The following is a 27,198-nucleotide window of genomic DNA, read 5'->3' on the forward strand; positions in this document are numbered from 1 at the left end:
TTAGAAATGATTTCTCATAAGATTTTTTCCTCATTACAGTACAACTTTTTTCCTCATATTCAAACTTTTTTGTGATATAATTTTATTTTCCCCACAAGTCAACTGTTTTCTCTTGAAGAACATTTTCTCATAAAGTATACATTTTTTGTCATTATACTACAATTTTACTCTCTTGACAACTTTTTCTCATATGATGTTTTTCTCATAACTTTTATATTGTATTAAAACTTTTGTTTGTCAACATAGTTAACTTTATTCTTTTGAGAAGGTTTTCGTAATTTTTTCTTCATAATACTACAACTTTTCTCTTGACAACTTTTTCTCACATGATGGTTTTCTCATAATTGTTTTTCTCATATTAAAACTTCCAATTTACAACTTTTGTACATTCACATTTTCTACAACTTTTTTTCTCGTGATTAATTCTCATCAAAGTTAACTTTAGTCACTTGAAATAGTTTTTCCTCACAGAACTATAACTTTTTTCGCAACTTTTCGCCGTACTAAGACGTGTTTCTCATAGTAGTAAACCAATTCTCATATTAAAACTTTAAATTTAGAAATTATTTCTCATATGATTTTTTCCTCATTATAGTACACATTTTTTCCTCTTATTCAAACTTTTTTGTGATATAATTTTATTTTCCCCACAAGCCAACTGTTTTCTCTTGAATAACTTTTTCTCATAAAGTATTAATTTTTTCTCCTAATACTAAAAAGTTATTCTCCTGACAACTTTTTCTCATATGTTTTCCTCATAACTAAATCTTTCATTATTACTTGCGATCAATACACACTTTTAAATGAATCCTGTCATCATGTGATGCAGGCGTTAATCAGGAACATCACGTTTGGTCGCCATTGTATCAAATATGAGGTCACTCTATGACATCACCACCAAGGACATCATCGCTAATATTTATTTAGCTTAAATTGGCATCAAAGTTTAACTTCATGTTTTGACGTACGCTAGTGAAGTTGCTAACATTTTCTCGCATCATATTCGTCAGTTAGCAATAAAGTGTAGCTAGCATATTCAGAAAAGTGAAAAGCTGTTCAAAAACAACCTTTTTGTTCAGTTAGCATCAAGGTGTAACAAGTTGCAAACATTTTTATTAACTTTTTTCAGATAAAAAACTTGATTTTTTACGTCGCGGTTGTTTGGCAGCTAGGCTAGGTAGGTAGCAACAATTGGTAAAACTGCTCAATAACTGAATTTTTTTTTAAAATAGCCATGTATCAAAAGTTAGCATTGTTTAACTAGCACTTGCAGAGTTATGCTAATGAAGTTGCTAACCGTGACCCGCTCAATGTCAAGCTAATGCTTGTTTTTTTAGTGGCAGTTAGCATGTACGCGTAACAAGAAGCTAACCTGTTTTACCTATTATTGGGGTTATTGTTAGCGGCTACGCTAGGTACTAAAAGGTACTATGCTCATAATCTATTCTCAGACATCTTTAGTTGTCATAAGTCTTGAAGTATGGCGGCGTTAGCGAGGTCAGTCGCTACTTATTTTTAATGAGAATGTTTATTTTATTTTATTTTGTATTTATTTTTTAAACTTTTATATACATTATACTTTTAAATTCAATATTGTGATCGTTCTATACTCGGAGGAATACGAGACAGGTGTTTTGACGGTGCGTTCAAGTACCGATGAATCGTGTAGTATACCAGAGAAATAATTATTTTAGTTATTTTGGTAAAAAGATTTGAAAATGTACAAATTCACACTAGGTCGTAAAAAAATAAAAACAAAATATTGAAAAAATAATATTGAAAAAATCACACTTTTAAGTCAATCAAATATCCTGTAAAAATACATTTTAAAATATTGATTAATTCAGAAAAGCTTTTATTAAAAAAAAAAAAAGAGTTACTGAACCAGTCAATATTTTCACATATTTTTATCATTCAATTTATTTATTTTTAGTTGTGAGTAAAATCATTTTTGTGTATTCGTGGAGTTTCGGCAGTAATTTCCCTCCATGATAAAATCGCTATTATTAGCACCTGAAGCTAATGCGCGTGTTAAATACATTTGTAATTACATCATGACATCGTAGAAACTGTAAGACTTTCATAGTAAATACATTTATCAAACATTGGATCTTTTTTTTTTTAAGACGGGAGCCGTTTTTCTTCGGCGCTGACTTACGAAATGATGAAAGAAAAAGTGTCGTACAGTATTCGGTAGTGACGATATCTTGGTGTCAAAGTCTCGATGCCTAAAACAATCAAGTCCAATTCCGTCCACCTTTTGGTGGCGTAACTTTTCCCGAAAAATGACTAAAATGGTCAAAATGAGAAAAATGTCAAAAATAAAAGTGTCAAAACATTTCTAAAATCAAGAAGTGTCTAAAAATGTCAAAAATAAAAAAGTGTAAAAAAATTCTTAATGTCAAAAAATTTCAAAAATAAAAAAGTGTCAAAAAATTTCTTAAATAAAAAAGTGTCAAAAACAAAAACGTGTCGTACTGTATTCGGTAAAGACGATATTTAAGTGTCCCACACTTCTCTTTTGTAAAGTAAATTTGTACAGCCGATATGGGCATCTACTATATGATTTGCTTGAGAAGCTAGACAGGACAAAAAAACAAACAAACAAAAAAAAAGTGACGATATCCATGAATGTTTTGCTTGCTATAAAAGTCTCGATACTTAGAACAATCAAGTCAAAATCAGTCACTTTTCCAGATAAATGCCAAAAATGGTCAAAATGAGAAAAATGTCAAAAAATTGCTCGCAGGCGATCCGGGAAGAAAAAGGCAAAAACAGGCCAACATGTGGAAAAATGAGAAAAATGCAGAACATTTAAAATGTCCAAAAATTTTAAAAATAACAAAGTGGCAAAAAAGGTCCAAAATAAAAAAGGGTCCAAAAATGTCAAAAATGAAAAAGTGTGAAAAATTTCAAAAATAAAGTGTCGTACAGTATTCGGTAGTGACAACATCCATGTATTGTTTGCTTGGTGTCAAAGTCTTTATACCTGAAACAATCAATTCAAAATTGTCCACCTTTTGGAGGCGGTGTCAGCCGTAACTTTGGTCAAAAATTAGGACAATTTAAAAAAATCTCCCCGGGATGACTCACAGGCGACCCGGGAAGCAAAAGGCAAAAACAACAAAAATGTGGAAAAATGACGAAAATGGTCCAAAAAAAAAAAAAGGGTAAAAAAATGTCACAAATAAAAAAGGGTCGCACAGTATTCGGTAGTGACGATATCCATGTATAGTTTTCTTGGTATCAAAGTCTCGATACCTAAAACAATTAAGTCAAAGAGGCGGTATCAGCCGTAACTTTTCCCGATCTTTTTTGTCAGGGCTGTAATTTTGCGGGTTATTGTCCCATTTGGCTCGAGCGTTGACGTTCTTTCCCCTTCCAGATCCAAGGTGTGACGAGCCATGGCGACCACGATCCTGCAGCCTCCCGTGCCGCTGCCGGTGCTCTCCCGCTGGTACATCTACGTCATCCACGGCAACTTCTGCAAGGTCATGTTCACGGCGGCGTGGGAGTTCGCCGTGCACTCCGACTGGAAGTTCCCGGGCCTGACCAGCCTGTGGGTGCTCTTTATCTACGGCACGTGCATCCTGGCGGTGGAGCGCATGTACCTGTACCTGCGCGGGCACTGCCACGTGTTGGTGCGCTGCCTCATCTACACGCTGTGGACGTACATGTGGGAGCTGAGCACGGGGCTGCTGCTGCGCCAGTTCCACGCCTGCCCCTGGGACTACTCCGCCTTACGCTACAACTTCCTGGGCCTGATCACGGCCGAGTACGCGCTGCCGTGGTTCTGCGCCTCCTTCGTCGTGGAGCGCCTGCTCATCCGCAACACACTGCGCCTGCGCTACCATCAGGGCAACGATGACGGCTGGGGGCGGGCCTACAACAGCGGGGGGCGGGCCTACAACAGCGGTTGGTCGAACAGCAATAACAGCTTCCTCAAATGGGACTGAAAACTCCTGCAGGGGGCGGGGACTACCTGGTGACATCGACGCAAACCCCGCCCCCCTCACTTTTACTGCATGAAAACAAGGAAAACATGAACCCTCTTCATCATCCTCATCATCATGACTCTGACCCCTCACGGGATTACTCTTACAATCTGCACACATGACTTGAAGAAAAGGGACAAAACAATCTTCGTTGCACATATTTACTCTTTTTTTTTTAGTAACCTCAAAACCTAAAAGAGTTCTGTGTGTCCAAAATAAACTTTACAAAAACATTCTGCAGAAAATGCAAAGAAAATAAATAAAATCTACAAAACCCAAAACCAGTGAAGTTGGCACATTGTGTAATTCGTAAATAAAAACAGAATAAAATTATTCGCAAATCCTTTTCAACTTATATTCAAATGAATAGTACATGCCGCTGTGCATTCATTCCTCAGTGCACTCTGTTATGCGCTCTGCGGAGCGCGCCTCGGGATTGCAGCAGGCGGCTGCCATCAATCAGCAATCTGCACACCTGACGCTGATGAGACGCTGCGCTTCTTAAGCCAGAGCAAACCTGTGTTCCAGGCCAGAACGTAGCTACCTGTTCCGTACAGTAATCCGACACGTCTCTAGCTCTATGTACATTGCCTCTCTGTTTCTCCCCCTCCGTGTTCATTTGTCTTATGTCCCTTGTCGCCATCCAGCGACATTCCTCCGTTTCCTGATCACGAGGTGTGTGTCTCGTCCCCCCATATTCCCTCTGGTTCCCCGGCTGCCTTCTTGGATCTCTACCTCCCGCCTGGACACGTACCTCAGAGCTTGCCTTGCCCTCCTAGGACTTCCTCAAACTCACCTTCAACACACACCGGTAACACTCAACATATACTCACTTCACAAAGTCGCACACCATACACATTTTGGTCAATTTAATATTTCATAATATTGTATTTATAATAAATAGAGCTAAATAACATCCTTTGCCTCTGTGCCATCTTCTTCCCCCACTGTACCGTAACAGTACCTTCTGGACAAAATTCAGGAACTAGATGGCACAGTACACCTTAGTCCCCGCCCCTTTATTGACCCCCACGGTTCCCTATCTGTCGATCATGCGTCCTAAACGCAGAGAATTGACCCGACCAGGCGGAGCGTCTCTCTCCGACAGTGACAAGAAAAACATGTTCAAACAGTTGAAGGCTGATCCGCTACCGCTGTGGTATTCCTCAGAGGACGAGGAGTATGAGGCATACCACGTGGCCGAATGATTGGAGGCATGGAACTCCCTGGTGCCCGATCGTCGCGACCCAGACTGCGGGTATGTACCCGGGACGTGGAGTGCGTTGGACGCGATGGTAGCGGAGACCCTCCGCTATTCGCCCGAAGAGCTGGAGAGTATGATGTGGGGCCCTGAGGGTTCGCTGATCCCCATCGACTCTGTCTACATCGCCGCACCCCCGTGCTGGTCGCGTCAGCGAGGTCAAAGTGCCCCTTATGACTCTTGTTCAGCCCACCGCTCTGGAATTTTTTTCTGGCCCTCAACAATCTCCTGTGGGAAGGAGAAAAGGACTGTTTAGACAATCTTTAGTTTAGACAATCACCTCTTGGCCTCCCGCCTCCCACCCTTAAGGACTGTTCCGGATTTGGAAAGAAGCGTCTATGCTAGTGGGGTGGCACAGCTGCGCCCAGCCAGGCTGCTACCTCCTGCCCGCCCACCACCACCTGTTCTTCGGCATGCCAAGCCGCAACCTCCTGAAAGGCCAGCTCCACCACAGCTGTGCCCAACCAGGCGGATGCCTCCGGCTCAACCGCCACCAGCTGTTCTTCGGGAAGCCAAGCCGCAACCTCCAGCCAGGCCACCTCCGCTAAGCTCAAGGCTACCAAGGCTGGTCCCCGCACCAGCACCCGCTCCAAGGCTGGTTCCCACACCAGCACCTACTCCAAGGCAAGTTACCGCACCAACACCCGCTCCAAGGCTTGTTCCCGCACCAGCACCCGCTCCAAGGCTGGTCTGCGTACCAGCACCCGCTCCAAGGCTGGTGCCCTTACTGGCACCTGCTCCAAGGCTGGTCCCCGTACCAGCACCCACTCCAAGGCTGGTCCCCGTACCAGCACCCACTCCAAGGCTGGTCCCTGTACCAGCACCCGCTCCAAGGCTGGTCCCCGTTCCAGCACCAACTCCGAGGCTGGTCCCCGTACCAGCACCTGCTCCAAGGCTGGTTCCCGTACCAGCACCCAGGCTGGTCCCCGTGCCAGCACCCAGGCTGGTCCCCGTACCAGAACCCAGGCTGGTCCCTGTGCCAGCACCCAGGCTGGTCCCCGTGCCAGCACCCAGGCTGGACCCCATGCCAACACCCAGGCTGGTGCCCGTGCCAGCACCTCGGCCATCTCCTGCGGCACCACCTCAGCGACCTCATCAGCCTGCTTCTTCGTCTCTGGCTCCGACGACATCGTCCTCCTCGTCTCTGGCAAGCCTTTCCACAGCACCGCCATCCTCCTTGTCTCTGGCGGGCCGTCCCACGGCGCCGCCCTCATCTCGAGCATCATCGCCTCTGCGACCTCCGGCTGGCCGGCCGCACAGACGGCCATCAGGCGCCCGCACACGGCGCCGTCTGTGGCAAGTGCATGGACACTTTTTTTGCGCCAACAGCAGCGACACTCGCCAAGGAGGTAGCCGTTCCATGGTCACCCACCTCGCCTGCTGCAGCGGCGTTCTACTCGCCACCGCCACCAGACTCGTCCCCGATGGATTCAGGGACACTTGGACCGGCGACCCACCACCAGTTCTTCCTCCGCCCTCCCTTGACTGTTGATCTCTGTGTTCTTCTGTTTCCAGTTCTAGGACATCTGGAATCTCTCCAAAAGGAAGGGGGTACTGTCACGGCGCAAGCGCACGGCGCAAGCGCATGCCGCTGCGCATTCCTCAGTGCACCCTCTAATGTGCTTATGTGCAGCAGAGCGCAAGGTCACATGGACCGAGCTCTGGAAAGCCGAACCCCACCGGATAAAGTTCTTGATCCAGGCGGTCTACGACGTGCTGCCAAGTCCATCCAACCTCTGGACACCAGCGTGTCCCCTCTGGAGAGAAACCTTGGAGCACATCCTAAACTGTTGTCCAAAATCCCTGGGTGAAGGGCGGTACCGCTGGCGACATGACCAGGTCCTGAAAGCCATAGCCGATTCCATCTGCAAGGGAGTCAGTCACAGCAAGAGCCTCCGCCCAGTGAAGAGCACCGCTTTCATCAGAGCTGGGGAGAAGTCAACACCGGCTGCCCAGAACACCTCTTCTGGTCTGTTGGCAACAGCACGCGACTGGGAGCTCTCAGTTGATCTGGGCAAGCAGTTGAAGTTGCCTGACGTGGTTGCCAAAACAACAGATATTGTGCTTACCTCAGTGGCCTCCAAGCAGGTAATCCTCTTGGAGCTCACAGTGCCTTGGGAGGACCGTATAGAGGAGGCCAATGAGAGGAAGAGCGCAAAGTACTCTCAGCTTGTGGAGGAGTGTCGGAGCAATGGGTGGCGAGTGATGTGCCGGCCCATTGAAGTTGGATGTTGAGGGTTTGTGAGCAAATCCATCTGCAGGGCCTACAGAATGCTTGGCATCACAGGGGCCAGCCTGCGAAGGGCCATGAAGTTAGCCACAGATGCAGCGGAAGTGGCATCAAGGTGGCTGTGGATCAGGAGGGGAGAGCGTGGCATGTAGGGCAGAAGCGCTACCTGGACACAGACTGGGGCCTGATCAACCCTGGCTGGGTCGCCTAGGGGAGGGGGTTTAATTGTTGAAAGACCCGAAACTCCCTGTGATCCTAGGTTACATCACTGAGGATGAGTCCAGTTGCACCATTGGTGTATTTAAAAAGGGGTAAGGTTAAGGTTTTCATTGTATATTAGATCGACCCCCCCACCCCTTTTAAGGGGACGGGCAATATGCGCATTCGTATAGTTAGGAGGAAATACCTCGTTAAGCAAGAAAAAAATCGTCTGGTTTGAGCCAGGTTTCGCTGAGACCAATGACGTTAAGATTGTTGTCTCTGATGACCTCATTAACTAATAACGTTTTGGGAGACAATGATCTTATGTTTAAAAAGCCCATATCATAGATAGTGGGCTGTTTTGAGGAATGTTTGTTAATGGTTATCGGTAGTAGTGGTATTAATAACGTTACGTTTATTTTGCGTAGTGTGCTTTCAATAATTTCGACCATATCTAGGAATTGATATGACGGGAATCTTCAGATTGTTTGCTTGGTGCTGCGATAAACTGAACGTGTCATAATTTGCCACCTCAGTAGAATGCATGTCCACCTCTGGCACAGTCACCCCAGAAAAAACATAATGTGAATTGTGCATTATTCTAGAAGAAATGCTATGTGTGCAGGGATTTTCCAGCCTGGCGCTGGTTAGTTCTAGCTTAACCACTTGCCACTTGTTAAGCGAGACTAATCTGCTATACCTTTCATCATAGCCTCTCGCAGGCAGGGGCCAGAGACAAGTATTCCATGCCTGGACATCTTTCTAGCGAGATTACAAGTCCTAGCTATGTTCCTCTTTGTAATCTCTGACTGTCTCATCCCAGTGTCATTGGAGCCAACGTATACAACTACGTTTGCATAGCTAGTGGTGCGATTAGCCTGTCGTACGTGTTTACTAAGCCTGTTGCCAGTTAGCTCCCTAAGATTAGCTTTAATGTCAGGTGCTCTGGCCCCGGGAATACACTGAATTATGACTGGTTTGCTAAACTGTATGTTTCGGGTGATGGAGTCCCCTATGACTAAGGTGTGGTGCCCTGTATAATGGGGTGTAGGACTAGCTAAAGGGCTAAATCTATTATGCGTATCAACCGGTTAAACGCTGCTTATAGGCTTATGTGTCCGTCTAAAGTTATGAGATTACTCTGCTCTAGTTGGCGAACACGGCCCTCTAGCAGGCCAACCTATCCATGAGAACGGTGCACGAAGAGCAGGCAGCCATACTCACGTTATTTCTTTCACCAAGTTAAGTTCTTGCTGTCCTCAGGGAAGTGGTCGCGACGTGTGGGAGCAGATTCCTTCAGATCGATTCCTTCTCTGCGCTAAGCTTTTTTACCTTAGCAGTTAGCTAGCTGAGAGAGGGGCGGTGAGACAGAGAGCGGGTGAATTGCAAGTTAGATAAGACTACTAAGTATATTTGGGAAATAATAAAAGAAAGCTGTAAAACAATTAGAAGCACACAGACAGAACAATAATACTTAGCTTTTTTTTTCGCAACAGCGAGCAGTCAGCGAGCAGTCACTCACGTCAAACTGGAGCTAGAGCTATAGACGTGTAGGCTTACTGTACAGGAACAGGTAGCAACGTTCTGGCGCTGGAACGCAGGTTGTGCTGGCTTTAGAAGCCAAGGGGACTCATCAGCGTCAGGTGTGTTGATTGCAGATTTGGAACTGCTGCGCTAGACCGCGGCCTACGGCAGGAGAGGAGCGCGCCGGTGAGCGCTCTGGTGAGTGTGGCGAGCGCTCTGGTGAGTGCGCCGAGGAGAGGCGTGCGCACGGGAGCGCGCTGAGGAAGTTGAGCGCTCAGGAATGCGCCTGCGCCGTGACAATAACAGTCCGGATGGTTCTTTTTCACTTTGACGTCCACAGTTTCCAAAAAAAAATTGGAATGTGGACTCGTCAGACCACAGAACACTTTTCCATTTTGCATCAGTCCATCTTAGATGAACTCGGGCCCAGCGAAGCTGCCGCCGTTTCTGGGGGTTGTTGATAAATGGCTTTGCATAGTAGAGTTTTAACTTGCACTTACATATGTAGCGACAAACTGTAGTTACTGACAGTGGTTTTCTGAAGTGTTCCTGAGCCCATGTGGTAATATCCTTTACACACTGATGTCGCTTTTTGATGCAGTACCGCCTGAGGGATCGAAGGTCCGTAATATCATGGCTTACATGCAGTGATTTCTCCAGATTCTCTGAACCTTTTGATGATATTATGGAGCGTAGATGGTGAAATCCCTAACCCTAACCTCAAACTCCACACAGAAAGATCCAGAGAGCAGGATCGAACCCAAGACCCTAACCCTAAACCTAACCCCAACCCTAACCCCAACCCTAACCCTAACCCTAACCTTAACCCTAACCCTAACCCCAAACCTAACCCTAACCCTAACCCCAACCCCAACCCTAGCCCTAACCCTAGCCCTAACCCTAACCCTAACCCTAACCCTAACCCTAACCCTAACCCCCCCAACCCTAGCCCTAACCCTAACCATCACTTGTTTCTTTATGCCTAACCCTAACCCTAACCCTAATCCTAACCCTAACTCTAATCCTAACCCTAACCCCAACCCCAACCCCAACCCCAACCCTAACCCTAACCCTAACCCAAACCTAACCCTAACCCTAACCCCAACCCCAACCCTAGCCCTAACCCTAGCCCTAACCCTAACCAACTCTTTTTCTTTATGTCTAACCCTAACCCTAGCTCTAAACCTAACCCTAACTCTAATCCTAACCCTAACCCTAACCCCAACCCCAACCCCAACCCTAACCCTACCCTAACCCTAACCCTAACCCTAACCCTAACCCTAACCCTAACCCTAACCCCAACCCTAACCCTAACCCTAACCCTAAATCCTTACCATAAACCCAACCCTAGCCCTTACCCTAGCCCTAACCCTAACCCCACCCCCAACCCTAGCCCTAACCCTAACCATCACTTGTTTCTTTATGCCTAACCCTAACCCTAATCCTAATCCTAACCCTAACCCTAACCCTAACCCTAACCCTAACCCTAACCCTAACCCTAACCCTAACCCTAACCCCAACCCCAACTCTAACCCTAACCCCAAACCTAACCCTAACCCTAACCCCAACCCCAACCCTAGCCTAACCCTAGCCCTAACCCTAACCCCACCCCCAACCCTAGCCCTAACCCTAACCATCACTTGTTTCTTTATGCCTAACCCTAACCCTAATCCTAATCCTAATCCTAATCCTAACCCTAACTCTAACCCTAACCCCAACCCCAACCCCAACCCTAACCCTAACCTAACCCTAACCCTAACCCTAACCCCAACCCCAACCCTAGCCCTAACCCTAACCCTAACCCTAACCAACTATTTTTCTTTGTGCCTAACCCTAACCCTAATCCTAATCCTAACCCATGTTGGAAGAGGAAGGGGCCCGCTCCGAACATTATTGATCGATGACTGGTTATTGATCTATAACACGTTATTGATCTATGACGCGTTATTGATCTATGACACGTTATTGATTGATGACATGTTATTGATCTATGACACGTTATTGATCTCTGACACGTTATTGATTTATGACACATTATTGATTGATGTCACGTTATTGATCTATGACACGTTATTGATCAATGACACGTTATTGATCAATGACATGTTGATGTATGACACATTATTGATCCATGACACGTTATTGATCTATGACACGTTATTGATCGGTGACACGTTATTGATCTATGAGACGTTATTAATCTATAACACGTTATAGATCTGTGACACGTTATTGATCGATGACACATTTTTGATCTATGACACGTTAATGATCTATGACACGTTATTGATCTATGACACGTTATTGACCTGTGACACGTTATTGATCTATGACACGTTATTGATTGATGACATGTTATTGATCTACGACACGTTATTGATCTTTGACACGTTATTGATTTATGACACTATATTGATTGATGTCACGTTATTGATCTATGACACGTTATTGATCAATGACACGTTATTGATCAATGACATGTTGATGTATGACACGTTATTGATCCATGACACGTTATTGATCTATGACACGTTATTGATCGGTGACACGTTATTGATCTATGAGACGTTATTAATCTATAACACGTTATAGATCTGTGACACGTTATTGATCGATGACACATTATTGATCTATGACACGTTAATGATCTATGACACGTTATTGATCTATGACACGTTATTGACCTGTGACACGTTATTGATCTATGACACGTTATTGATTGATGACATGTTATTGATCTACGACACGTTATTGATCTTTGACACGTTATTGATTTATGACACATTATTGATTGATGTCACGTTATTGATCTATGACACGTTATTGATCAATGACACGTTATTGATCAATGACATGTTGATGTATGACACGTTATTGATCCATGACACGTTATTGATCTATGACACGTTATTGATCCATGACACGTTATTGATCTATGACACGTTATTGATCGGTGACACGTTATTGATCTATGAGACGTTATTAATCTATAACACGTTATAGATCTGTGACACGTTATTGATCGATGACACATTATTGATCTATGACACGTTAATGATCTATGACACGTTATTGATCTATGACACGTTATTGACCTGTGACACGTTATTGATCTATGACACGTTATTGATTGATGACATGTTATTGATCTATGACATGTTATTGATCGATGACACATTGTTGATCTATGACACGTTATTGACCTGTGACACGTTATTGATCTATGACATGTTATTAATCGATGACAAGTTGTTGATCTATGACACGTTATTGATCGATGACACGTTATTGATCTATGACACGTTATTGATCGATTACACGTTACTGATCGATGAAACGTTATTAATCTAAGACTGGTTATTAATGGCACGTTTTTGATCGATGACACGTTATTGATCTATGACTGGTTATTGATCCATGACAAGTTATTGATCTATGGCACAGTATTCAACTATGACACATTATTGATCGATGACAGATTGATGACCCTGCTGCAGCTGTTTCCCAGTTATATCGCTGAGGTCGATATTTATGTTTCCCAACATATTGTGAGAGCATTATTGTGATTGTTAATGTGTTGTCAGGCTGCTTGCCATTAGCAAACAGGATCAAGTTACAACACAAGAAAACAGAACTCATCAAGTCTTTTTAGGGCCTTGACGTACATTTTTGTTTGGAACCTCTATGGAAGTGGACTTCATTTAATCAGATATCGTACATAATCACTCCAACACTAGAAACATTTGATTTGTCTACTTTCAATTCTCATTTTCTTCAACACTGGGAGACACGGAAAATGAACAAACAATGTTTGTTGTATTTTAATATAATATATTCTTTATTCTGTGTTATTACAATGGACTTGTTTTATTTACACATTTTTAGTCAATTGTGTTCATTTGATGCTCTCCACTAACAGTCATTGTGGTTATTCTTATTTAATATTGTCCAAAAATGACTTCAGTCAAGTTTATGATTGGCTAAAATGACAATTTAGTGTTGTGTTGTTTTGTCATGATATAAATATATATTTTAAATCGATAGAATGAAGTCAAAATGCTTTTTTTTTTTAAAAATGTATAATATTTATATATTTGTATTTTCATTAAGGGTTTTTTTTCAGATTTTATTTTGGCTTGAAAAAGTAACAAAAACAAACAAACCAATTTGTAAAATTACAAAGTTAACCTTTTTATTTGAACAGAAATCAAGTTCTATTATCAATATTTGAAATATTTGTCATATTTTATAGTTTATTTTTTCCATTTCAATTTTATTAGAACACGGTGGGAAAAAAGCACATTTTATCGCGACTTCCTACAAATCATCTTTAATTTATAAGAGGAAAAACTTTCACTCTAAGACTTTGACTCTTTGACTCTGAGAGTCAATGTGATCGTCATTATTCAATATTTTCCAAAAATGACTTTTGGCTAATATATTCATTTAAGTATTGCTTTGTTTCCACATTATATGAATATATATTTTTAAATAACAAACAATTAAGTAAAATGCTTTTTAAATTAATTTTTTATTTGTATAATTCTTTTACAAGGACATTTTCCCCCAAAAAATGGTCATTATTTCATCCATTAAAAAACTACCATCTTGTGAAATTACGACAAGTTTTTTTAACATATTTAATTTAATATACTTATTTATTTTTATTTTTTTACCAGAAATAAAGTTCAAGGTTGAAATTTTTGACACAAACACATTTTCTTGGAAATCATTTAGGATTTAGGAAAAAGCGAATTTGTAATACTACTGGAGAGAAAAGCATGTTATTAAAAAAGAAGAAAAATGCAGAAAATTGTTGTTATACTTCTTAGTCGTTTTTAAATAAAGAAAACTGCTTTTATAATTGTGAATCGTTTTTTACTTTTTATTTGCAGAATTGTTTTTTTTTTTTTAACTTGCAAACCGTTTTTCACCTTGCAGATTTTTCTTTTACTTGCGAATTGTTTTTAATTAAAAACTGTTTTAATACTCGCAAATCGTTTTTTAATTAAGGAAAATTGTTTTTACACTGGCACTAGCGTGAGATGATGCAACGAAATTTCGTTCTTATCTGTACTGTAAAGTTCAAATTTGAATGACAATAAAAGGAAGTCTAAGTCTAAGTCTAAGTCTAAATTTTTATTAGTTTTTTTTTTAACTTGCAATTATTTTATTTTTTTGTATGAAAATTGTTCTTAAATTTGCGAATGGTTTTTTAATTGAAGGAATTGTTTTTACACTTGGAAATCTTTTTTTTTTTAATTGTAAAACATATTTTTCTCTACTTTCAACTAGTTTTTTTTACTTGCAGAATTTTTTTTTTACTTGCACAATCTTTCAACTTAAAATGTTTTATTTTATTTGCAGAATTTTTATTTTTTTTTGCAAATTGTTTTTTACTTGCATTTTTTTTTTTTTACTTGCTAATAATATATATCATTTTTTTGTATTTTATTTATTTTTACTTGCAAATAGTTTGTGTGGGTTTGAGGAATTTTGGCAGTCATTTTACTTCATACTGTTTGTGTCGTTTCCATGTGGTTATGTTGTACTCACGCCTGCCGCCAGAGGGCACCATAGAGTGGAAGCTCCGGCAAACAAGCAGTTAAGAAAAAGATGCAGAATGTGCGTGTGCGCGTGTGTGCACTGATGCTGAATGATGATGATGATGATGATGATGATGCAGCATTAAAAGTCAAAAATGTCCACTTCCACTGGAGGGTAGGAGCTGCAGCTGCCGTCAGCCGCAAATCGAGCACCTTCCCCGGGCGTGGTGTGGCGAGGAGAGCCGCTGCAGTGGAGGTGAGGATGAGTCATTCTTAATGTCTACTTCTTGTTTACATTCACATTTCTTTTTTTGAATATCATATTTATTGTGAAGTCATGTAAACATGCTCCTAACGTCTTTAAAATCCAAACATTTCGGTATATGAATACAAAATGAGTAAAAGTAGCATTAAACGGCAGGGAGACTTCTTTTTATTTGTGACGTCTATTGTGTCTAAATGTGCTGCAGAGGGGACCCGACGTCTGCGCATGCGCAGTAGTCAGGAGTTCCCAGGGTCAAACCATACAAAAGCATGCTGTTGTTTATTTTAATACATGTTTTTATTGGACTGTACATCCACGGTACTTCATATTCACCACAACATGATAACAGGCGGTCGTGCCAGCAACTTGAGGGTTCCAGGTTCGATCCCCGCTTCCGCCATCCTAGTCACTGCCGTTGTGTCCTTGGGCAAGACACTTCACCCACCTGCTCCCACACCGCTTTAAATGTCACTTAGGTCATGGTTTCACTATGTAAAGTGCTTTGAGTCTCTGGAGAAAAGTGCTATATAAATATAATTCACTTCACTATATCCTCTTGAGAGTTTTTAAATGTTTTCCCTACAGCAGTACAACTGTTTTTTGTTTTGTTTTTTACATAAAAACGTAAAATTCTAATACAATTATTGATTTTTTTCTCATAATACTAAAACTTTCTCATGTTTTTCTCATAACTTCTTTCTCATATTAAAACAACTTTTGTATATTCACAGATTTTTTTTCTCATCGTAGTTAACTTTATTCTTTGGAAAAGGTTTTCCACATTTTTTTTCATAATATAACTTTTTCCTCATATGATGGTTTTCTCATAGCTGTTCTCATATTAAAACTTCCAATTTACAACTTTTAATTTTATTCTCTTGACAACTTTTTCCTCGTGTTTTTCTCATATTTTTATTCTATTAAAACGTACAATATTTTTTTTTAATATTCACATTGTTTCTCATATTAGTACAACTTTTTTCTCATGATTTGTTTCTGATCATTGTTAAGTTTATTCTTTTGAAACATTTTTCCTATTTCCTATCTTTTTTCTCAACAACTTTTCTCATATTATGGTTTTCTCATAATTGTTTTTCTCAAATCAAAACATCCAATTTACAACTTTTGTATATTCACATTGTTTGTCATCTTAGTACAACATTTGTCCTCATAATTTATTCTCATCAAAGTTAACCTTATTCACTTAAAATAGTTTTCATTTTTTCTCACAAAACTACATCTTTTCTCTTAACTTTTCCCCATACTAAGACATTTTTCTCATAATAGTAAAACAATTCTCATATTAAAACTTTACATTTAGAATTTTTTTCTCATGATTTGTAACTTTTTTGTGATACAATTTTATTTCCCCCCACAAGTCAACTGCTGTTTCTCATTATTAACACATTCTGATAATGAAACGTAAAATTTAGAAATGTTTTCTCATATGATTTTTTCCTCATTATACTACAACTTTTTTCCTCATATTCAAACTTTTTTGTAATACAATTTTATTTTCCCCACAAGTCAACTGCTTTCTCTTGAAGAACATTTTCTCATTAAGTATACATTTTTTCTCATAATACCACCATTTTATTCCCTTGACAACTTTTTCCTCATATGATGTTTTTCTCATAACATTTATATTGTATTAAAACTTACAATTAAAACTTGTGTTTCTCAACATAGTTAACTTTATGCTTTTGAAAAGGTTTTCCTCATTTTCTTCTCATAATACTACCATTTTTCTCCTGACAACTTTTACTCAAATGATAATTTTCTCATAATTGTTTTTCTCAAATTAAAACTTCCAAATGTACAACTTTTGTATATTCACATTTTTTTCACCTTAGTACAACTTTTTTCTCATGATTTATTCTCATCAAAGTTAAGTTAGTTATTCACTTGAAATAGTTTTCCTAATTTTTGCTCACAAACTACAACTTTTCTCTTAACTTTTCCCCATACTAAGACGTGTTTCTCATTATAGTAAAAACATTCTCATATTGAAACGTAAAATTTAGAAATGTTTTCTCATACGATTATTTTCCTCATAGTACAACTTTTTTCCTCATATTCAAGCTTTTTTGTAATACAATTACATTTTCCCCCACAAGTCAACTGTTTTCTCTTGAAGAACGTTTTCTCATAAAGTATACATTTTTTCTCATAATACTACAATTTTATTCTCTTGACAACTCTTTCTCATATGATATTTTTCTCATAACTTATCACATTTAAAACTTTTGTTTCTCAACATAGTTGACTTTATTCTTTTGAAAATATTTTCCTAATTTTCTTCTCATAATACTAAAAATTTTCTCCTGACAACTTTTAGTCATATGATGGTTTTCTCATAATTGTTTTTCTCATATTAAAACTTCCAAATGTACAACTTTTGTATATTCACATTTTTTCATCTTAGTACAACTTTTTTCTCATGATTTATTCTCATCAAAGTTAACTTTATTCACTTGAAACAGTTTTCCTCATTTTTGCTCACAAACTACAACTTTTCTCTTAACCTTTCCCCATACTAAGACATGTTTTTCATTATAGTAAAAACATTTTCATACTGAAACGTAAAATTTAGAAATGTTTTCTCATACGATTTTTTTCCTCGTAGTACAACTTTTTTCCTCATATTCAAGCTTTTTTGTAATACAATTTTATTTTCCCCACAAGTCAACTGTTTTCTCTTGAAGAACTTTTTCTCATAAATTATAAATTGTTTCTCATAATACTACAATTTTATTCTCTTGACAACTTTTTCTCATATGATATTTTTCTCATAACTTCCATATTGTATTAAAACTCACATTTAAAACTTTTGTTCCTCAACATAGTTAACTTTATTCTTTTGAAAAGGTTTTCCTCATTTTCTTCTCATAATACTACCATTTTTCTCCTGACAACTTTTACTCATATAATAATTTTCTCATAATTGTTTTTCTCATATTAAAACTTCCAAGTGTACAACTTTTGTATATTCACATTTTTTCATCTTAGTACAACTTTTTTCTCATGATTTATTCTAATCAAAGTTAACTTTATTCACTTGAAACAGTTTTCCTCATTTTTGCTCACAAACTACAACTTTTCTCTTAACCTTTCCCCATACTAAGACATGTTTTTCATTATAGTAAAAACATTTTCATACTGAAACGTAAAATTTAGAAATGTTTTCTCATACGATTTTTTTCCTCATAGTACAACTTTTTTCCTCATATTCAAGCTTTTTTGTAATACAATTTTATTTTCCCCACAAGTCAACTGTTTTCTCTTGAAGAACTTTTTCTCATAAATTATAAATTGTTTCTCATAATACTACAATTTTATTCTCTTGACAACTTTTTCTCATATGATATTTTTCTCATAACTTCCATATTGTATTAAAACTCACATTTAAAACTTTTGTTCCTCAACATAGTTAACTTTATTCTTTTGAAAAGGTTTTCCTCATTTTCTTCTCATAATACTACCATTTTTCTCCTGACAACTTTTACTCATATAATAATTTTCTCATAATTGTTTTTCTCATATTAAAACTTCCAAGTGTACAACTTTTGTATATTCACATTTTTTCATCTTAGTACAACTTTTTTCTCATGATTTATTCTCATCAAAGTTAACTTTATTCACTTGAAATAGTTTTCCTCATTTTTGCTCACAAACTACAACTTTTCTCTTAACTTTTCCCCATACTAAGACGTGTTTCTCATTATAGTAAAAACATTCTCATATTGAAACGTAAAATTTAGAAATGTTTTCTCATACGATTTTTTTCCTCATAGTACAGCTTTTTTCATCATATTCAAGCTTTTTTGTAATACAATTACATTTTCCCCCACAAGTCAACTGTTTTCTCTTGAAGAACTTTTTCTCATAAAGTATACATTTTTTCTCATAATACTACAATTTTATTCTCTTGACAACTCTTTCTCATATGATATTTTTCTCATAACTTATCACATTTAAAACTTTTGTTTCTCAACATAGTTAACTTTATTCTTTTGAAAATATTTTCCTAATTTTCTTCTCATAATACTAAAATTTTTCTCCTGACAACTTTTAGTCATATGATGGTTTTCTCATAATTGTTTTTCTCATATTAAAACTTCCAAATGTACAACTTTTGTATATTCACATTTTTTCATCTTAGTACAACTTTTTTCTCATGATTTATTCTCATCAAAGTTAACTTTATTCACTTGAAATAGTTTTCCTCATTTTTGCTCACAAACTACAACTTTTCTCTTAACTTTTCCCCATACTAAGACATGTTTCTCATTAGAGTGAAAACATTTTCATATTGAAACGTAAAATTTAGAAATGTTTTCTCATATGATTTTTTCCTCATTATAGTACAACTTTTTTCCTCATATTCAAACTTTTTTGTAATACAATTACATTTTCCCCCACAAGTCAACTGTTTTCTCTTGAAGAACTTTTTCTCATTAAGTAAACATTTTTTCTCATTATACTAAAATGTTATTCTCTTGTAAACTTTTTCTAATATGTTTTTCTCATAACTAAATGTTTCATTCATACTTGCGATCAATACACACTTTTAAATGCTATTTGCCGACTCGGCACAAGAGCCTTTTTGTGGAGTAAGCCCCGCCTTCCTCTCTCCGAGTGGCGGTTAATCCTGTCATCATGTGATGCAGACGTTAATCAGGAACATCACGTTTGGTCGCCATTGTATCAAATATGATGTCACTCTATGACATCACCACCAAGGATGTCATCGCTAAGCTCAAAGCCTTACGGGGTATTGTGTCCATCTTATTTCCACATTACTCTTGGCGCTCAGCCCTTTCAGAAGTTGTCTGCTAGTTCAGGTAAGACGACACATTTTTTTGTGACTTAAAGGTTTCTGAATGACTTGTCGTGACGTGTTAGCGAGCATGTTTGGAGGTATGCTAGAGAAGCTGCTAACAAATTCCCAAAATTGTCAAAACCAGAAAAATGAAAAAATGTCAAAAATGGCTCACAAGCAACCAGGGTAGAAAAAGGCAAAAACAGGACAAAATGTGGAAAAAAACGAAAATGAGAAAAATTTCAAACTTCAGTATTCGGTAGTGACGATATCCATGTATTGTTTGCTGGTGTCAAAGTTTTGATACCTAAAACAATTAAGTCGAAATTGTCTACCTTTTGGAGGTAGTATCAGCCGTCACTTTTCCCGATAAATGCCGAAAATGGTCAAAATGGTTATAATGTCAAAAATAAAAAAGTGTCAAAAAATGTCTAAAATAGAGAAGTGTCGTACAGTATTCGGTAGTGACGATATCCCTGTATTGTTTGCTTGGTGTCAAAGTCTCGATACATAAAACAATAATAACATAACTTTTCCTGATAAATGCCGAAAATGGAAAAAATGAAAAAAATGTCAAAAGTACCCCTGGGATGACTCACAGGTGACTGGGGAAGAAAAATGCAAAAACAGGCCAAAATGTGGAAAAATGCCGAAAATGGTCAAAATGAGAAATATGTCTAAAATAAAAAATTGTCAGAAAATGTCCAAAATAAAAAAGTGTTGTACAGTATTCAGTAGTGATGATACCCATGAATTGTTTGCTTGGTATCAAAGTCTTGATACCTAAAACAATCAAGTCAACATTGTCCACCTATTGGAGGTGGTCAGCTGCCATTTTTCCAGATAAATGCCGAAATTGGTCAAAATGAGAAAAATGTCAAAAATACCCCCGGGATGACTCACAGACGACCCGGGAAAAAAAAGGCAAAAACAGGCCAAAATGTGGAAAAATGCAGAAAATGGGCAAAATGAGAAAAATTTCAAAAATAAAAAAGTGTCAGAAAATGTCCAAAATAAAAAAGTGTTGTACAGTATTCAGTAGTGATGATATCCATGAATTGTTTGCTTGGTATCAAAGTCTCGATACCTAAAACAATCAAGTCAAAATTGTCCACCTATTGGAGGTGGTCTATCAGCTGTCACTTTTCCCGATAAATGCAGAAAATGGTCAAAATGAGAAAAATTTCAAAAATACCCCCGGGATTACTCACAGGCGACTTGGGAAGAAAAAGGCAAAAACAGGCCAAAATGTGAAAAAATGCCGAAAATGGGCAAAATGAGAACAATTTCAAAAATAAAAAAGTGTCAGAAAATGTCCAAAATAAAAAAGTGTTGTACAGTATTCAGTAGTGATGATATCCATGAATTGTTTGCTTGGTATCAAAGTCTCGATACCTAAAACAATCAAGTCAAAATTGTCCACCTATTGGAGGTGGTGTATCAGCTGTCACTTTTCCCGACAAATGCCAAAAATGGTCAAAATGAGAACAATTTCAAAAATACCCCCGGGATTACTCACAGGTGACTTGGGAAGAAAAAGGCAAAAACAGGCCAAAATGTGGAAAAATGCAGAAAATGGGCAAAATGAGAAAAATGTCTAAAATAAAAAAGCGTCAGAAAATGTCCAAGATAAAAAAGTGTTGTACAGTATTCAGTCGTGATGATATCCATAAATTTTTGCTTGGTATCAAAGTCTCGATACCTAAAACAATCAAGCCAAAATTGTCCACCTATTGGAGGTGGTCTTTCAGCTGTCATTTGTCCAGATAAATGCCGAAAATGGTCAAAATGAGAAAAATGGCAAAAATACCCCCGGGATGACTCACAGGCGACCCGGGAAGAAAAAGGCAAAAACAGGCCAAAATGTGGAAAAATGCAGAAAATGGGCAAAATGAGAAAAATTTCAAAAATAAAAGTGTCAGAAAATGTCCAAAATAAAAAGTGTTGTACAGTATTCAGTAGTGATGATATCCATGAATTGTTTGCTTGGTATCAAAGTCTCGATACCTAAAACAATCAAGTCAAAATTGTCCACCTATTGGAGGTGGTGTATAAGCTGTCACTTTTCCCGATAAATGCAGAAAATGGTCAAAATGAGAAAAATGTCAAAAATACCCCCGGGATTACTCACAGGCGACTTGGGAAGAAAAAGGCAAAAACAGGCCAAAATGTGGAAAAATGCCAAAATGGGCAAAATGAGAAAAATGTCTAAAATAAAATAGTGTCAGAAAATGTCCAAAATAAAAAAGTGTTGTACAGTATTCAGTAGTGATGATATCCATGAATTGTTTGCTTGGTATCAAAGTCTCGATACCTAAAACAATCAAGCCAAAATTGTCCACCTATTGGAGGTGGTCTATCAGCTGTCACTTTTCCAGATAAATGCTAAAAATGGTCAAAATGAGAAAAATTTCAAAAATACCCCCGGGATGACTCACAGGCAACCCGGGAAGAAAAAGGCAAAAACAGGGCATAATGTGGAAAAATGCCAAAAATGGGCAAAATGAAGAAAAATTTCAAAAATAAAATTGTTAGAAAATGTCCAAAATAAAAAAGTGTTGTACAATATTCAGTAGTGATGATATCCATGAATTGTTGCTTGGTATCAAAGTCTCGATACCTAAAACAATTAAGTCAAAATTGTCCACCTATTGAAGGCGGTATCAGCCGTAACTTTTCTCAATAAATGCCTGAAAGTGGTCAAAATGAGTAAAATGTCAAAAATACCCCCTGGATGATTCACAGGCAACCCGGGAAGAAAAAAGCAAAAACAGGTCAAAATGTGGAAAAATGAAAAAAATTGTCAAAATGAGAAAATTATCAACAAAAAAAAAGGCTCAAAACATTTTTAAATTCAGTATTTGGTGGTGACGATATCCATGTATTGTTTGCTGGTGTCAAAGTCTTGATACCTAAAACAATTAAGTCAAAATTGTCCACCTATTGGAGGTGAAATCAGCTGTCACTTTTCCCGATAAATGCCGAAAATAGGCAAAATGAGAAAAATGTCAAAAATAAAAGTGTCAAAAAATGCCAAAAATAAAAAAATGTCGTACAGTATTCGGTAGTGGCGATATCCATGTATTGTTTGCTTGGTGTCAAAGTCTCAATACCGAAAACAATTAAGTCAAAATTGTCCACCTTTTGGAGGCAATACCAGCCGTAATTTTTCCTGATAAATGCCGAAATGGTCAAAAGAGAAACATTTCAAAAATACCCCTGGGATGACTCACAGGCGACCCGGGAAGAAAAAACGCAAAAACAGGCCAAAATGTGGAAAAATGGGCAAAATGAGAAACATTTCTAAAATAAAAGTGTCCAAAAAATTTCAAACTTCGGTATTCGGTAGTGACAATATCATTGTATTGTTTGCTGGTGTCAAAGTCTCGATACCTAAAACAATTAAGTCAAAAGTGTCCACCTATTGGAGGCGGTATCAGCTGTCACTTTTCCATGTAAATGCCAAAAATGGTCAAAATAAGAAAAATGTCAAAAATAAAAGTGTCAAAAATACAAAAATGTCAAAACATTTCTAAAATAAAAGTGTCAAAACATTTCTAAAATAAAAGTGTCAAAAAATGTCAGAAATAAAAAGTGTCAAAAAATGTCAGAAATAAAAAGTGTCAAAAAATGTCATAAAAAAGTGTCAAAAAATGTCATAAAAAAGTGTCAAAAAATGTCAACAATAAAAAAGTGTCAATTTTTTTTTTTAAAGTGTAAAAAATAAAGTGTCAAAAATAAAGTGTCAAAAATTAAAAAAATTAAAAAAATGTCCAAAATTAAAAAGTGTCAAAAAATGTCAAAAATAAAACATTTCAAAAATAAAAAAGTGTCAAAAAATGTCTAAAAGGAAAGTGTTTTATAGTATTCGGTAGTGATGATATCTTGGTATCAAAATCTTGATACCTAAAGCAAGTAAAATTTGTCCACCTTTTGAAGGCCGTGTCAGTCGTAACTTTTCCCGATAAATTGCAGACATTTCTTGCCAAGGCTGTAATTTTGCGAGTTATTGTCACATTTGGCTCGAGCGTTGACGTTCTTTCCTCTTCCAGATCCAAGGTGTGACGAGCCATGCCGACTGCGATCCTGCAGCCTCCCGTGCCGCTGGCGGCGCTCTCCCGCTGGTACCTGTACGCTATCCACGGCTACTTCTGTGAGGTCATGTTCACGGCGGCGTGGGAGTTCGCCGTGAACCGCGACTGGAAGTTCCCGGGCGTGACGAGCGTGTGGGCGCTCTTCATCTACGGCACGTGCATCCTGACGGTGGAGCGCATGTACCTGTACCTGCGCGGGCACTGCCACGTGTTGGTGCGCTGCCTCATCTACACGCTGTGGACGTACATGTGGGAGCTGAGCACGGGGCTGCTGCTGCGCCAGTTCCACGCCTGCCCCTGGGACTACTCCGCCTTCCGCTACAACTTCCTGGGCCTGATTACGGCCGAGTACGCGCTGCCGTGGTTCTGCGCCTCCTTCATCGTGGAGCGCCTGGTCATCCGCAACACGCTGCGCCTGCGCTTCCATCAGGGCGCCGACGACGGCTGGGGGCGGAGCTACCTCAGCGGCTTGTTGTCCGGCAATAACAGCTTCCTCAAATTGGAGTGAGAACTCCTGCAGGGGGCGGGGACTACCTGGCGACATCGACGCAAAACCCGCCCCCCCCCCCTCACTTTTCCTGCATGAAAACAAGGAAAACATGAAATCTCTTCATCATTGTCATCATCATGACCTCTGACCCCTCACAGGATTACTCTTCCAATGACTTGAAGAAAAGGGACAAAACAATCTTCCTTGCACATATTTACTCTTTTTTTAGTAACCTCAAAGCCTGAAAGTGTTCCATGTGTGTCCAAAATAAACTTTACAAAAACATTCTGCAGAAAATGCAAAGAAAAAAAAATAAAATCTACAAAACCCAAAACTAGTGAAGTTAGCACGTAGTGTAAATGGTAAATAAAAACAGTTGAGCTCATAGGACTAGTTAGTACAATCCCTCAGATTGATCAGCACTTAGTGTGGACAGGGGGGGTTAGGGGCAAAAGCTTCGTTGGGGTCTTCAGGTGGGCACCCCCCTTCATTGGTGTTTTGTTGATAGACCCACGACACCTCCGCAGGGCTCAACGGCGACATCTGGTGTCCCAGGTGTGCCCCCCTCTGCCTTTACCCCTACATGTCATTTTTCAGCCCAGTTGGGTCCTTTCTCTTGATCCATATCCATCTGCTACTTCGTTTGGCAGCATCCGACAGCGATTTGACAGTCCGCCGGAAGGCCTGACCTCTCACTCCCATTCCTTTCAGAAGCTTGGTTGTGGACGTGGCAACGAAGCCTCTGCACCCAACTTCAACTAGGAGCACACAAGCACGCCAGCCGGCTGCTATGTCCGGATACCTCAGTTGTTTGTGCTCATATGCTTCACCAACTGCTGCTTCCCATGGCACAGTTAATTCAACAACGAACAGTGTTCTGGTAGGTTGACCACAAGACCAGGTCCGGCCTGAAGCTGTTTGTAATGATCTCAGGCGGGAAGATTAGTTTCTGGTCTAAGTCAACCTGCATTTTCCAGTCCCGGGGAGAGTCCAGAAGGGTTAGCTCCACTCTTGCAGATGGTTTTGCTGGGAGTTGTCCTGGAGCGAACAGAGTGCTGATTTAATGACTAGGAATTGGGGGAAGGGAGGGTCTTCATAGGCGCCGATCTACATTTCTGCCAGTGGGTGCTCGAACTGGCGGTAAATCTGACACTACTTTTCTGTGCATGCGTGGTTTTGGCTTGGTGTTGAGAAATAATTTGCCATCAATCCCACGTGGGTGCTCGGCATTGTCCGTGGGTCCTCAGGCCCTGAAGCACCCACGGGATCGGCGCCTACGGCCTTGTTGGTATTTTTTCCCTTTCTTCCAGGGTGATTGCCAGTTGTCTTAGGTGTAGCGACCTTGAGACAAAACTGATTTTGCAGCCGGTGAGAACGAGTGTTACAGGGGTTTGACAGAGTGCAAAAGAAGGCTCTTCTCCAAACCATTGGTTTAAGTTCTTGGGTGTGGGAAGAACATCGTGGGTAGCTCTGATGAAGCTGATTTGGCTCCCTTCCATTTCCCAAAGTTCCTTCCATGTGAGCTTACGATGCTCCAGGTTTTCCCAGCTAGACCATTGTCCCTGTTTGGACTGTGCCACTGCTGTTGCACATCTGTCTGCCTCCTCTTGTTGCTGAACCTGATCAACTAGCTTTCTCCCCTGGGCTGATGTTGCCTGGTGCCATGTAGGTCGACTAGCTCCAAGTCCAAACCCACCTCTTCCGTGCTGCACTAGTCCCACAATGTCTCCATGCCTGAGAAGATTTAGCTTGCTGCACGGCATCATATGGGATCCATTTCCTCCCAGTTGCTAGTCTGGGAGCAACCGCTTGGATCACCTCATCTTGAGACTCAATCAGGGACATGCTGAGTCTCACCTTGGTGCATTTAACTCCGTGAGGCTAGAGATGGGCAGTTCCAGGGCACCATTATCATATAGGCCGATGCACCGCGGGAGGCCAAGCCATTTCTTGACTGTTCTCTCCAGCTTCTCGACTTTGGTCATGGGGATCTCGTAGACTGTTATTGGTTGGCTACATCAAACGGGGGAGCAATTCAAACTGTAGGCACCACAGTTTCAACTTGCCAGAAAGTAAGGTATTGTCTATGTGGACAAGACCTTTGATGGTTTCTTTCCTCAGCTGATCGATCTGGTCCGATTCTTTAAAGCTTACGTTGTACGATCGCCCTAGACTCTTGACTGGCAGAATACAACGATTTGCAAATCCTTTTCAACTTATATTCCATTGAATGGACTGCAAAGACAAGATATGTAATGTTCGAACTGAGAAACAAATTTTTTTTGCAAATAATCAATGACAGCAACACTGTCAGGGGTCAGACAAGGAGGCCAGGAAATCCTTTTCAACTTATATTCCATTGAATGGACTGCAAAGACAAGATATTTAATGTTCGAACTGAGAAACTAATTTTTTTTGCAAATAATCAATGACAGCAACACTGTCAGGGGTCAGACAAGGAGGCCAGGACCCAGTAGCAGAGTATAATACAAAAAGGGGTTTATTAACAAAGTAACAACAAAAACACAGTTCATCGAAGAATATAGCAACAAGGTATTAACTGAACATTCTTCGAGGGAAAGGTGACAACAGAAAATGGCTGAACAGAAAATCACCATTCAGAATCAAAATCAGAATCAGAATCAGAAGAATCAGAATCAGAATAGTTTTTATTGCCATTGTTTGAGAACGGGTTCACAAACTAGGAATTTTTCTTGGTGCAACGGTGCAACATAAAACACATATAACAGATTTGGTAATAAAAAGAGCT

The 27,198-nt window shown here is 39.5% G+C and overlaps 2 protein-coding genes across 2 annotated transcripts; both read left to right on the top strand.

The window, feature by feature from the left end:
* Positions 1–1,078: 1,078 nt before the first annotated feature.
* On the top strand, positions 1,079–5,203 carry LOC133647168 (transmembrane protein 229b-like). Its single transcript, XM_062043311.1, has 5 exons — positions 1,079–1,177; positions 3,386–3,915; positions 4,438–4,531; positions 4,643–4,806; positions 5,082–5,203. Exons 2-5 carry the CDS (start codon positions 3,405–3,407, stop codon positions 5,201–5,203), a joined length of 891 nt encoding a protein of 296 aa, XP_061899295.1. The 5' UTR covers positions 1,079–1,177; positions 3,386–3,404.
* Positions 5,204–14,805: 9,602 nt separating this feature from the next.
* On the top strand, positions 14,806–26,758 carry LOC133645196 (transmembrane protein 229b-like). Its single transcript, XM_062040063.1, has 2 exons — positions 14,806–15,013; positions 23,897–26,758. The coding sequence occupies exon 2, from the start codon at positions 23,916–23,918 to the stop codon at positions 24,444–24,446; it is 531 nt and encodes a 176-aa protein (XP_061896047.1). The 5' UTR covers positions 14,806–15,013; positions 23,897–23,915; the 3' UTR covers positions 24,447–26,758.
* The last annotated feature ends 440 nt before the right edge of the window (positions 26,759–27,198 follow it).

Source organism: Entelurus aequoreus, linkage group LG03, assembly GCF_033978785.1.
Source record: "Entelurus aequoreus isolate RoL-2023_Sb linkage group LG03, RoL_Eaeq_v1.1, whole genome shotgun sequence".
NCBI classification, from domain to species: Eukaryota; Metazoa; Chordata; class Actinopteri; order Syngnathiformes; family Syngnathidae; genus Entelurus; species Entelurus aequoreus.

Excerpts from the sequence above, each read along its gene's own strand:
- LOC133647168 (XM_062043311.1), top strand. The coding sequence starts at position 3,405 with ATGGCGACCACGATCCTGCAGCCTCCCGTGCCGCTGCCGGTGCTCTCC. Across the intron at positions 3,916-4,437 it reads GGGGCGGGCCTACAACAGCG|CAGGCGGCTGCCATCAATCA; the intron begins GTTGGTCGAACA and ends TCGGGATTGCAG. Across the intron at positions 4,532-4,642 it reads CCTGTGTTCCAGGCCAGAAC|CGACATTCCTCCGTTTCCTG; the intron begins GTAGCTACCTGT and ends GTCGCCATCCAG.
- LOC133645196 (XM_062040063.1), top strand. The coding sequence starts at position 23,916 with ATGCCGACTGCGATCCTGCAGCCTCCCGTGCCGCTGGCGGCGCTCTCC.